Source organism: Hyperolius riggenbachi, chromosome 9 (genome assembly GCF_040937935.1).
Source record: "Hyperolius riggenbachi isolate aHypRig1 chromosome 9, aHypRig1.pri, whole genome shotgun sequence".
NCBI lineage: Eukaryota > Metazoa > Chordata > Amphibia > Anura > Hyperoliidae > Hyperolius > Hyperolius riggenbachi.
The window spans coordinates 9,236,052-9,249,439 of NC_090654.1; the positions used below are offsets into that span (position 1 = coordinate 9,236,052).

Here is a 13,388-nt window from a genome sequence, read left to right on the forward strand (position 1 = left end):
GTTTCACAGCATCAGAACTTTGTTTTTCTTACCAAAGCATAATTTTTAGCTGCGTTTTTAGCTAAGCTCCACCCACCAAAGAATACTGCCCGGGCTTTTTTCCCCTGATGCTGTGCAGAGCATGATGGGATTTCCTATATTGTTATTCACGTTGCCTAGCAACTATGAGGGGTGATCAGGACACAGGACAGTTGGAACTGTGTCTCATGCTCCCTGTCACCTCCTTTCAACCAAAAAGATGGCTGCCCTCATGAAATCACAAACATTTGCCTGTTCTTTTATAACAGGGTGGGTAAGAGATTATATTACCTATTTATTCTAATTAACATAACTAATGTAACTCAATGACAGTATGTTTGTTTAGGCTGAAGTTCCTCTTTAAGGGGGCAGAGACCGCTGGTACTTAAGTGGTTAAGATATTTTAGAAAAACATAATTCTGACCATTTTAGTGGTACATCATGCTTTGGGGAAGGCTATTGATCTTTATCTGCCCAAATGTACAGACAGCCGGGCTCTGGCAAAGTATAAACAAAATAGACGGGATTCCAAAGCACAGAAATCCCTGGAATTGGGAGTACAAGTCACCGGAAGCTCCCACTTTGGTCCAGAGTCTGCACAGTGTGTCCTGCCAATCACTTGTTCATGGAAGCCAACAGAAAGCTCCTAATGTGATTGACATCCACAACACACCCACGGCACACACAGTTTCCGGGGTACTCTCTTTCTTTCCATCTTAAAAGATACCCAAAGTGACAAGTGACATGATGAGATAGACATGTGTATGTACAGTGCCTAGCACACAAATAACTAGGCTGTGTTCCTTTTTTTCTTTCTTTGACTGAAAGAGTTAAATATCAGGTATGTAAGTGGCTGGCTCAGTCCTGACTCAGACAGGAAGTGACTACAGTGTGACTCTCACTGATAAGAAATTCCAACTATAAAACACTTTCCTAGCAGCAAATGGCTTCTGAGAGCAAGAAAGAGGTAAAAAGGGGCATTTCTTATCAGTGAGGGTCACACTGTAGTCACTTCCTGTCTGAGTCAAGACTGAGTCAGCCACTTACATACCTGATATTTAACTCTTTCAGAGAGAGAAAAAAAAAGTAACACAGCCAGGTTATTTGTGTGCTAGGCACTGCACATACACATGTCTATATCATCATGTCACTTCGGGTATCCTTTAACTGCTTAAAGAGGTCTAAGGTCCACCTCAATATCTGCTGCAACTTTGTGAATGTCAAGCTGCTAAATGTGGTCATCAGACTGCTGGTGCCGAACGGTGATTACCAAGGACAATCACTTTCTTTCACTTTTCTTGTGAAGTCCCATTCCTGACTCCTCCCACTTACCCTCTTCGCATTCGTCGCCATGTTTGTTGGGGTCAGAACAGATGTGACACGCGATTCCTTTATACTTGGGGTAACACACGCACTTTCCGTTCCCCTGACGACCATCGTTGCACTGTACGGAATATAAATGTTTACACACAGTAAACAAAATGACTATCTGCGGGAGAATACATCCTCTGGACTATTACACAACTATAAAATGATTTATTATTATTATTATTTATTGTATTTATAAAGCGCCAACATATTATGCAGTGCTAAATGTATTGACAAGTGATGAGTACAAATTTAGCATAATCGTAATTTCGCATTGTAATTAGCAATTGCAATTTGAAATCAAAGCAAATTTTTGTAAAAAAATTGGTAATTTTATGTTACGTATGTTAACGAGATGGGTGGGAACAAGTCAAAAAGACCTTTTTGAAAAAAAAATCGATTTAAAAAATGCAAAGGAAAAATGTTTTTTAAACTCAGAAAAAAACGACAATTTAAAAAACATTTTTCCTTTGCATATTTAAAATAGATTTTCTCAATAAATTACAGTTTTTGATTTTTTTTTTACTTGTTTCCACTCTTCTTAACATAAGTAGCAATTTTGGTGGCAATAGCTTTGCTATTAGCCGCTAAAGTCGGTTAATAGCAAAAGAAAATATTTTAAACTGTATAAAATGACATTTGCTATGGTACATTTTAACCACGTGCTTACTGGACGGCTCTGACCCCTTTAGGACCAGAGCCGTCCTATTCCTATCTTGCAGAGCGATAGCTGTGATTGGCTCACAGTAATCACGAGCTCAGAATCCAATGAAATTGTCTTCTGACCGAGATACGGTAGCTCTGCTGTCAGTGTGACAGTAGCGGGTGCAGCGCTGCAAACATTGGTGCGAACAGCGAGAGCGATGAGACTGCGTGGCGGGGCTGATTGACCTTTATGCCATGGCAGGAATAACAGGACACAAACAGGATATAAATTTCCATCAGCGTGTTCAGGAACCGGTTAGTATATGCCGAGTTCCGTGCTCTGTATACCCTTCCCAAGCCTTCCCTTGTCTCACATGTAGGCTAGTATAAACAGAATTCAGAGCCCGAAGTGCGTGGGTCTCCGCACCCTGAACTATACCAGCCCACATGGCAATGCCTGCCTCTCTCCCCCAGAGGTAAAAGCAGTAGTCCCCAGGCTGGGGAAGGGTCATCAGGCTACCTATACTGGGGGGGTCATCAGGCTACCTATCCTGGAGGGAGGCAGCTGGGGACAGTGGCCTTTGGTGGTAAAAAGTACAAATCTGGCCCTGCTTGGAACTCATCGTTTATTAAAGGATACCCGAGGTGACGTGACGTTATGAGATAAACAGGTGTATGTACAGTGCAAAACACATTAACCGGTTTAGCTTTTTGAACGTAGCTGCTACGTCCAAAAATGCATGCTGGACATAGGAGCTACGTCCATGAAAAAAACAGTCGGGGCAGCCAATTGCGCATTCACCTGCGGGAGTACTCATCACAACTCGCCTCCAGTTAGACCGGAGATCAATGAATGGGAGCGCAGTTCCCATTCATTAATCTAAGACTCCATGTCAATGAACGCTGGCATCAATGAGATGCCTGCGTCATTGGGATGTCGGAAGTAACACATCCACGCATTACTTCCTGTTTAGCGTACTCAGGGCCGGATTTACCAAAAGGCACTGTAGGCTCATGCCTACCGGCGCCTGATGATGAAAAGGCAGCTAACCCCCCTCCACAAGTGCCTCCCGCCCTCCTTCCCTATGCAGAGTCCTGATGAGAGTGTAAATGAGAGGTTACTCACCTTCACCTTCAGTCAGGGGCACCTGTAGCTACTTAATACTGAGGTTCCTCTAGCTACCTAATACTTGGGGGCACCTCTAGCTACTTAATATTCATTGTACTTCTGGCTACCTAATACTAAGGGGCACCTGTAGCTACCAATACCAGGCGAGGGAGAAGTGACAGCTAGGACAGCCAGCACACTTGCGGTGCTTGGCGGAGGTTGGTAGGTTCATGGAGGGATAGGTCTAGGGTGACAGGACATCTGTGCCTATAGGCTCCTGTGGGGTAAATACGGGCCTGAGCGTACTATAAGTATGCAATAGGAAGTAGTACGTGAGGACATCTTGTGGCCAAATAGTACATTTACACTTCCATACATTTATTTTCCAAAACAGACCTGATGATTTCAAGTTAACTTCTTACTTCCCACACTCTTCCAACAATATCCAAATAAAACTTTTTATTAAAAATTTAAAAAATTACAATAAAAAAACCATAAATAGTTACCTTAGGGTCTGAACTTTTTAATATGCTCGTTAAGAGGGTATATTACTATTTTTTTTTTTAAATTATGGGCTTGTAAATAGTGATGGATGCATAACTGAAAAAATACACCTCTATTTCCAAATAAAATTTTGGCGCCATACATTGTGATAGACACATAATTTCTCATTCACCCATGACTTTATCACTACTCATCACACGTTCATTTTTTTTTGCCACAAATTATGCATTTTGTGAGCGATACTAGTTTTCAGTTATTACTTTACTTTCTATGCAATGCTACTATAAATAACACCCACTCATTTGCCCGTTCGTCCTGGCTATCACAACACTTAAATTATGTTCCCAGATCAATGTAAGCCCTTATGTACTAAAATAACAGTACTATACCCTCATGACATACATATTAAACAAAAAAAGCTAAGACTCTAAGGTAACTATTTATGGGGTTTTTTTGTTACGTTTTTCTTTTATTTGTTTGCTTGGTAACTGGGGTGGGAGGATGGGGCTTTGGAAGTGATTATATTAATTTTTTTAAATAAAAAATTCTATGCAGTGTAATTTAACTTTTAATTAACTTTTTGGCACTAGATGGCAATAGAAACACTCCCTGGATTACCAGGAAGTGTTTCATTTGGTTGTTTTTTCCTGTTCATTCACATTCATTCTTATGAATGGACATGGCCCCTGATTGGGGTCATGTCCATTCATTACAATAACGGCAATTGGTTCCGAGAAGCTTTGCTTCCCTTCCCCAATCACCGAAACGGAAAACCGCTGGTTATCGCCGCTTGCAAACTGGACGAGAATACTCGTCCAATTTGTCTTTAGCTGCACCTATCTGGAAAAAAATACTTGTCCAGATAGGCTTAAGTGGTTAAAAGGTGTAATAACTGGGACAAATGGGCAAATAAAGTACATGGGTTTTAATTATGGTAGCATGTATTATTTTAAAACAGAAATTGCCAAAAAACAGAGATTTTTTTTTCATTTTTTCTAAATATTCCCGTTAAAATGCATTTTGAATAAAATATTCTTAGCAAAATATACCACCAAAAGAAAGCCTAATTGGTGGCGGAAAAACAAGATACAGATCATTTTGTTGTGATAAGTAGTGATACAGTTATTGGTGAATGAAAGGAAGGAGCACTGAAATTATGCATAAGGTGAAAAAAAAAAGTGGTTAATAACCAGGCTGTTTTACTTGTTTTATTTTGCTGCCTGAAAGAGAACATTTTCAGGCATGCAAGTGACAGCTTCTATCTTGTTGGGACTTTGTCAGGCATATAGTAAACATAGTAGAAAAGTTGGTCACTGTGGGGATACCAGGGTCACCTGTATGACAAGGAGAGACCAGGAGCCACATGGTGCAGTATTGTGGGGTATTAGATAATAGATTGTAGCATAAGAGTATTTATACTCACAAAGGTGGGTAACAGTCCCTGCAACCACCGTATATCGCCAACGGGGAAATAACCACCCCCGCTCGGTATTCCAGGTCAGGGCCGGTTCTAGACAGGCACATATGAGGGGGCAGTCAAAAATGGGAAGGGGGCATCATGAAAGGGGAAATTTGCGCTGCTGCGAATAAATGGGCGTGGTCATGATGGCATGTGGGCGGGGCTAACTGTAATGTAGTTATACCAGCTAATGAAGTTACATAAAAAAATTATGAAGTAAATGCACATAGTGACAGACAGCTTTTTCCCCAGTAAATGCACATAATGACAGACAGCGTTCCCCCAGTAAATGCATGTAATGAGAGACAGCGTTTCACCAGTAAATGCATGTAATGACAGACAGCGTTTCACCAGTAAATGCATGTAATGACAGACAGCTTTTCCCCAGTAAATGCACATAAGAGACAGCGTTTCACCACTAAACGCACATAAGAGACAGCGTTTCACCACTAAATGCACATAAGAGACAGTGTTTCACCAGTAAATGCATGTAATGACAGACAGCCTTTCACCAGTAAATGCATGTAATGAGAGACAGCGTTTCACCACTAAATGCACATAAGAGACAGCCTTTCACCAGTAAATGCATGTAATGACAGACAGTCTCATCAGTTATTGCACATAAGGACAGACAGGTGTATATGTGCCCAGTATATGTAGCCAGGTGTATATGTGCCCAGTATATGTAGCCAGGGGTACATGTCCCCAGTATATGTAGCCAGGGGGTATATGTGCCCAGTATATGTAGCCAGGTGTTTAGGTGCCCAATATATGTAGCCAGGGGTATATGTCCCAGCGTGGGAGAGCGAGAGATTTGTGCTCCGCTGCCACTACTCTGGTCTAGACCATAGTAGCGGCGCACAGATCTCTCGCTCTCCCGCCCTGGGAAGCAGGAAGTGTTATACTGCTGCTGGTAGCCGCTATCTGACTGGGAAAGCGAGAGAGAAGGGGAGCTCCAAGGTGAGGGAAAGGGGGGAGAGGACCCCCCTTCCCCGCTGTCCCCACAGCTTCCACTTCTCTCTCTGCTTCTCTCCCTCCTGCCACCCGTTTGAGGGGGCAGAGTAATTATTTAAGGGAGCAATGCCCCCCCTCACCCCACGCTACAGCCGGCCCTGTTCCAGGTCCTACTGGCACTGGATGGTTGCACTCCTGGTTGGTCCTTCTTGGTTGTAGATAACACCACACCCGGAAGGTGAACACCTCCAAAGGAGATGTAATGTATAGTACTGGGGGGAGGCGCCCAAACTGGGGGGAGGCGCCCAAAAAATAATATGGTGGAGGGAAGTGTCTTTACCACTCCAGATGGAAGAACCCAAACCACAGGGTAAATGTAAAAATATTAAATTATTTATTCAGCACAATTAAAAGGACAACGCGTTCCACGGGTTTCTGCCCACTTCTTCAGGTCTATACAAGTGCCTTTATAATATTCTTCACAAGCATAGTCGCCAGATAAAAACATTTAAAATAAAACCATGGGATATCTAAAAAAAAAAAAAACATTCATTTTTAGAAGTAGGAGGATAAATAAAATTGTTTATCTCATCCGTTTATTTTCATCTCGAGTTCACTTTAAGTGAACTGCAGCAACATGTCATTCATTTTACTGAGCTTAAAAAAAACATTTTTCTTGATTGAGTTTCAAGAAACTACAAGGTATTCTTGAAAAAACTTGCTCCCAAACCATCCTGGTTTGTGCAAACGTTTGTTGTATGCTGAAAATCATTTACGACTGCTATGTTTGTTGTTTCGCATAACGTGCAAAATTTACGAATGGATTGCGCAAAATCATTCACATTTCTAAATCCGAATTACGTGTAATCTTAGTGCAAAGTGAATTGCAATCATCACTAAAATGCAACTTTATGACATTTAATCATATTGATGAATCTATCCATCCCCTGTGTGTATCAATCTTGATGTCTTGTATAAATCTGGATTATTCATGGTTTTGCCAGTGAGATATCCACAATTCCTTCATGTGGGCCAGGAACGGAACCCTGTAATATGGATTCAGTATGACTGCACTTCCTGCAGATTTCCCACATGCCCCTGCTGTGATACGAGAGATAGCCACACACTTACACTGCCCCGCCCATAGCACGGATTGGTGAATCCTCCTGGACACGCCCTACATTCTGGACCGTAGAATCCTGAACAGCATCCGGTCACCTGAAACAATCAACATATTCCATCTCAAAAACAGCAAAAGTAATCCACAATTGATGCTATAATTATACCTCTTATGTCTATAGAGTCTTTATTTATGTAAAACATTTTTACAAACATACTAAAAAAATAAAAATAAATAAATAAAAGAGATTGTTTCATATTGCCAAAAACATGTCAGCACATACATGTTATATTCCAACATTGAATTCAGCACAGAAATTGTAGCCTAAGCTATTACTAGCTTGTCCCCAAATCTACTACAGAAATCCTGTGCATCTGTCCAACATGGCGACATCATTTGTTAGCAATCCAACCAAACACGCTGTCCAATTGCCTTTGGTGAAAGAACATCTCTCATTCTCATAAAATACGACAAAGAAAAAAAAAGGAAAAAAAAAAGAGAAGAAAAAGATAGAAAGAAAAGAGAATGGTCCTCTCCAGGGCAGGGAAAAGGCACTGGAGGGGTTGCCATGCGGCAGAGGGCATCCCCAAAAAAAGAAAAAAAAATCAAGTCCCTATAGAATGTCACAATCTGAATCCTATATTCATATCCATCCAGGATAGCCTTATAGTCTTCTGTTTCCGTAAACTGCCTCCAATATGGTCCAGTTGTTGGGTTTCACCTCTGTTCTCCAACAATAGCTGTTCCACCCAGGAGATACAGTGTATATCCTATATCCCTAAACCACTTGCTTATTGCCAGGGACGGATCTAGACCAAGTTGCGCCTGGGGCAAGGTCAAGTTTTGGCACCTATGCTCTTATCCCTACTGTTTATACATAATTTGAAAACTCAATGTGTGCATATACCGTATAAGACGCTCCAGAATATAAGACGCACCCAGGTTTTGAGGGCAAAACCAGGGAAAAAAATATATATACTAAACCTGGTGCGTCTATATTCAGGAACGTCTTGTAGTGTTCCACCCCAACTAATGTCCTCAGGTGTCCTCAATGTGGTCCTCATTTGTCCTCAGGTGTCCCCCATGAACCCCCAGTGTCCCCCATGTGCCCTAGGTGTCCCCCATGAGCCCTTAGGTGTCCTCAGGTGTCCCCATGTGCCCTTAGGTGTCCTCAGGTGTCCCCCATGTGCCCTCAGTGTGGTCATCAGTGTGGTGTTTGCGCTGCCAAACCCCCCCCCCCCCCCAAGTGTCAGCATAGCGGCAGTTATGCTTCAGCCTCTCTCCGGAACGCAGACCTGGTCTCCTCTCTGTCGCACCTCTAGTGTTTGTTTCACCGATGACGCGCATTGCAGAAGCCAACACTAGAGGTGCGACAGAGAGGAGACCAGGTCTGCGTTCCGGAGAGCTGCTGAAGTAAGTATGACTGCTGCTATGCTGACACTCGGGGGGCAGCACAAACATAAGTGGGGGGAGCGGACACAAGCTGGGACAAACTGCGCCTGCTGCCTGGGGCAAGAGACCCGCCTGCCCCCCCTAGATCCGTCCCTGCTTATTGTCGGCGTTAGTGTAGATTTCTAATGCCTGCCAATTTGTGTTGGGCGAACAGTGTTTGCCACTGTTCGGGTTCTGCAGAACATCACCCTGTTCGGGTGATGTTCGAGTTCGGCCGAACACCTGACGGTGCTCGGCCAAACCGTTCGGCCGCATGGCCGAACTAAGAGCGCATGGCCGAACGTTCCCCCGAACGTTCGGCTAGCGCTGTGATTGGCCGAACGGGTCACGTGGTTCGGGCCCGAACGCGCTCTGATTGGCCGAACGGTTACGTGGTTCGGGTAAATAAATACCCGAACCACGTCATATCTCCGCCATTTCTCTGTGGGTTTAGCTTTGGGTAGGCAGGCAGGGTAGTTCGCTCTCCAGCCACGCTAGCCAGGGTCCCCCCCAGTCATTGTGTGTCGCTGCTGGGAACAGTAGTACACCGCTCGCTCAGCCACACTATATATAGCATTTTTTACTGCCACTGTGTACCTCGCTCATCCACACTATATATAGCATTGTTTACTGCCACTCTGTGTACACCGCTCAGCCAGACTATATAGCATTGTGTGTACTGCCACTGTGTACCACGCTCAGCCACGCTATATATAGCATTGTGTTTACTGCCACTCTGTGTACACGGCTCAGCCAGACTATATAGCATTGTGTGTACTGCCACTGTGTACCTCGCTCAGCCAGACTATATAGCATTGTTTACTGCCACTCTGCGTACACGGCTCAGCCACACTATATAGCATTGTATACTGCCACTCTGTGTACACCGCTCAGCCAGACTATATAGCATTGTGTGTACTGCCACTCTGTGTACACCGCTCAGCCAGACTATATAGCATTGTGTGTACTGCCACTGTGTACCTCACTCAGCCACGCTATATATAGCATTGTTTACTGACACTCTGTGTACACGGCTCAGCCAGACTATATAGCATTGTGTGTACTGCCACTCTGTGTACACCGCTCAGCCAGACTATATAGCATTGTGTGTACTGCCACTCTGTGTACACGGCTCAGCCACACTATATAGCATTGTATACTGCCACTCTGTGTACACCGCTCAGCCAGACTATATAGCATTGTGTGTACTGCCACTCTGTGTACACCGCTCAGCCAGACTATATAGCATTGTGTGTACTGCCACTGTGTACCTCGCTCAGCCACGCTATATATAGCATTGTGTTTACTGCCACTCTGTTTACACGGCTCAGCCAGACTATATAGCATTGTGTGTACTGCCACTCTGTGTACACCGCTCAGCCAGACTATATAGCATTGTGTGTACTGCCACTGTGTACCTCGCTCAGCCACGCTATATATAGCATTGTGTTTACTGCCACTCTGTGTACACGGCTCAGCCAGACTATATAGCATTGTGTGTACTGCCACTCTGTGTACACCGCTCAGCCAGACTATATAGCATTGTGTGTACTGCCACTCTGTGTACACCGCTCAGCCAGACTATATAGCATTGTATACTGCCACTCTGTGTACACCGCTCAGCCAGACTATATAGCATTGTGTGTACTGCCACTCTGTGTACACCGCTCAGCCAGACTATATAGCATTGTGTGTACTGCCACTGTGTACCTCGCTCAGCCACGCTATATATAGCATTGTGTTTACTGCCACTCTGTGTACACGGCTCAGCCAGACTATATAGCATTGTGTGTACTGCCACTCTGTGTACACCGCTCAGCCAGACTATATAGCATTGTGTGTACTGCCACTCTGTGTACACCGCTCAGCCAGACTATATAGCATTGTGTGTACTGCCACTGTGTACCACGCTCAGCCACGCTATATATAGCATTGTGTTTACTGCCACTCTGTGTACACCGCTCAGCCAGACTATATAGCATTGTGTGTACTGCCACTCTGTGTACACCGCTCAGCCAGACTATATAGCATTGTGTGTACTGCCACTCTGTGTACACCGCTCAGCCAGACTATATAGCATTGTGTGTACTGCCACTCTGTGTACACGGCTCAGCCAGACTATATAGCATTGTTTACTGACACTCTGTGTACACGGCTCAGCCACACTATATAGCATTGTATACTGCCACTCTGTGTACACCGCTCAGCCAGACTATATAGCATTGTGTGTACTGCCACTCTGTGTACACGGCTCAGCCAGACTATATAGCATTGTTTACTGACACTCTGTGTACACGGCTCAGGCACACTATATAGCATTGTATACTGCCACTCTGTGTACACCGCTCAGCCAGACTATATAGCATTGTGTGTACTGCCACTCTGTGTACACCGCTCAGCCAGACTATATAGCATTGTGTGTACTTCCACTCTGTGTACACCGCTCAGCCAGACTATATAGCATTGTGTGTACTGCCACTCTGTGTACACCGCTCAGCCAGACTATATAGCATTGTGTGTACTGCCACTCTATGTACACCGCTCAGCCAGACTATATAGCATTGTGTGTACTTCCACTCTGTGTACACCGCTCAGCCAGACTATATAGCATTGTGTTTACTTCCACTCTGTGCCTGCTGGGCCTGGGAACAGTAGTACACCGCTCACCCGCCACTGTATAGCATTGTGCTCTGTGTCGCTGCTGGCAATAGTGGTACACCGCTCACCCACCACTGTATAGCATTTCTGTACTGCCACTGTACTGCTGCCAGTCAGCGTGTACTTTAAGGATAAGTGAAATGAGGAAGAAATCCGGTGAAAGAGGGAGGGGCAAGGGAAGAGGTGTTTCCCCTGCCGGTTCACGTACAGGCCACAGGGGAGCACCCAAGAAAACCCACTCAATACCGCCCATGTTGTCCAGGACAACAACCCTCACAGATCCAAAAGAACAGGACCAGATAATTACTTGGATGACCTCTCAAGCGTCCAGCAGTGGGTTAAGCAGCACCAGCACATCACGCACGAGGTCCGAGTCCTCAGCCAGTTACAAGGAGCCAGTGGGCACAAAGCTGACACAACCGGCAGCGACACCACGCACACAACTGCCAGATAACCAGTCCGATGAATTACCTCAGGACACAATGGGGTATTCGCAGGAGCTATTCCCAGCCCAACAAACTTCCACCTTTCAAAGGTCAATGGAGAAACAGCCAGAAATGTTGTGCCCGGATTCACAACCATTAACTGTGGGAAATGCACCGGGCACTGAAATACAAGGCGAGTCCGAGGACTTTGAAACCTAAATCCCAGAGCAAGTTGGGCAGGAGGGGTTGCAATTGCAGGAGGTCGGCCGAGAAGATCTGGAAGATGACGTTGGAGTGAGCTGCGCAGAGGTTGTTCTGGGGAGCTCTACTCCACGGCGGCGGCCCCCCACAATGACATATGACGAGTTTGAGGAGATGGAAGAGGAGGGTATGGACAATGTGGACATAGACCCAGATTTTGTTTGTGAACGAGAACATCGCCGTCGTAGCAGCAGCACAGATGAGTCTGTTGAAGAACCCACTGCTGCACGAGTTCGCCTTGTGCCACAAGGTAGGCGGCGCGCAATTTCAGGCACCACAAGCGTGGAAGTTCAAGTGAGAGGCAAAAGAGGCGCAAACAGAAATCGCCAGCAAGGCAGGTGCTCCAAAGTCTGGGCTTTCTTTGAAGACTGCACTGAGGATGCTACCATGGCGATTTGCAAGGTGTGCAAGACCCGCCTGAGCAGGGGGAAAAGTATTAACAACCTCTCCACCACCAGCATGAGCCGCCACATGCTATCCAAACATCCCACTCTGTGGGCAAATGCGACAGGACAGGGTACCAGCAACACTGCCTCCCTTGGGTTCACCAGACTCACCACCAGACCCGCCTCAGCAGCAGCAGTAGCCCAGCCATTGCGTGGTTCACAACATTCGCAAACATCAGACGACGCTGACACTGTCACTTTCCGGAGTAGTGCTCTTGAGGTCTCCCAGTGTTCATCAAACACAACAACCAACAGCCCTTCAGTGTGCAGCCCTACGGTTCAGTTGTCTGTCTCGGAGATGTTTGAGCGCAAGAGGAAATTGCCAGCAAATGACCCCCGGGCCGTGGCAGTAACAGCCAGCATAGCCAAGCTTCTGGCCTGCGAAATGCTGCCATATCGAGTGGTGGAGACAAACAGCTTCAAGGGCATGATGTCAGTGGCCATCCCACGTTACGTGGTTCCCAGCCGCTACCACTTTGCACGCTCTGCAGTGCCTGAGTTGCATGAGCATGTGGTCAGCAAAATAACCCGAAGCTTGAAGAATGCCGTTGCCTGCAAGGTTCACCTCACCACTGACACCTGGACGAGTGCGTTCGGCCAGGGTCGATACATCTCCCTTACCGCGCACTGGGTGAACCTTGTGGAGCCTGGCAGCGATTCCTCACCTGCTACGGCGCGGGTGTTGCCCACGCCGCAAACAGCTGCACCGCCGTCCCTCCCACTGGATAACAGCAGCACCTACCTCTCTGACTCCTTCTCCTCCAACGCATCTCAAAGCTGTACCTCATCCGGAAACGCTAACCCAGCAACAGCAGCAGTAGGATCGTGGAAGCAGTGCAGCACAGCTGTTGGCATGCGTCAGCAAGCGTTGCTGAAGCTGATCTGCCTTGGGGATAAGCAGCACACAGGGGAGGAAATTTGGAGGGGAATAATGGAACAGACGGATTTGTGGCTGGCACCGCTGGACCTGAAACCGGGCATGATTGTGTGT

General features: G+C 45.7%; 1 protein-coding gene across 3 annotated transcripts in view; it reads right to left on the bottom strand.

Annotated features, from left to right (window-relative positions):
* The window catches only part of STAB1 (stabilin 1), a 308,949-nt gene that overhangs the window by 176,923 nt on the left and 118,638 nt on the right, over positions 1-13,388 (bottom strand). For all 3 annotated transcript variants that reach the window (XM_068251889.1, XM_068251888.1, XM_068251891.1), the window contains 2 exons: positions 7,188-7,274; positions 1,351-1,462 (listed from right to left, as the gene is read on the bottom strand). In XM_068251889.1, coding sequence (XP_068107990.1) covers positions 1,351-1,462; positions 7,188-7,274 — 199 coding nt within the window. The remainder of the gene's footprint in view (positions 1-1,350; positions 1,463-7,187; positions 7,275-13,388) is intronic.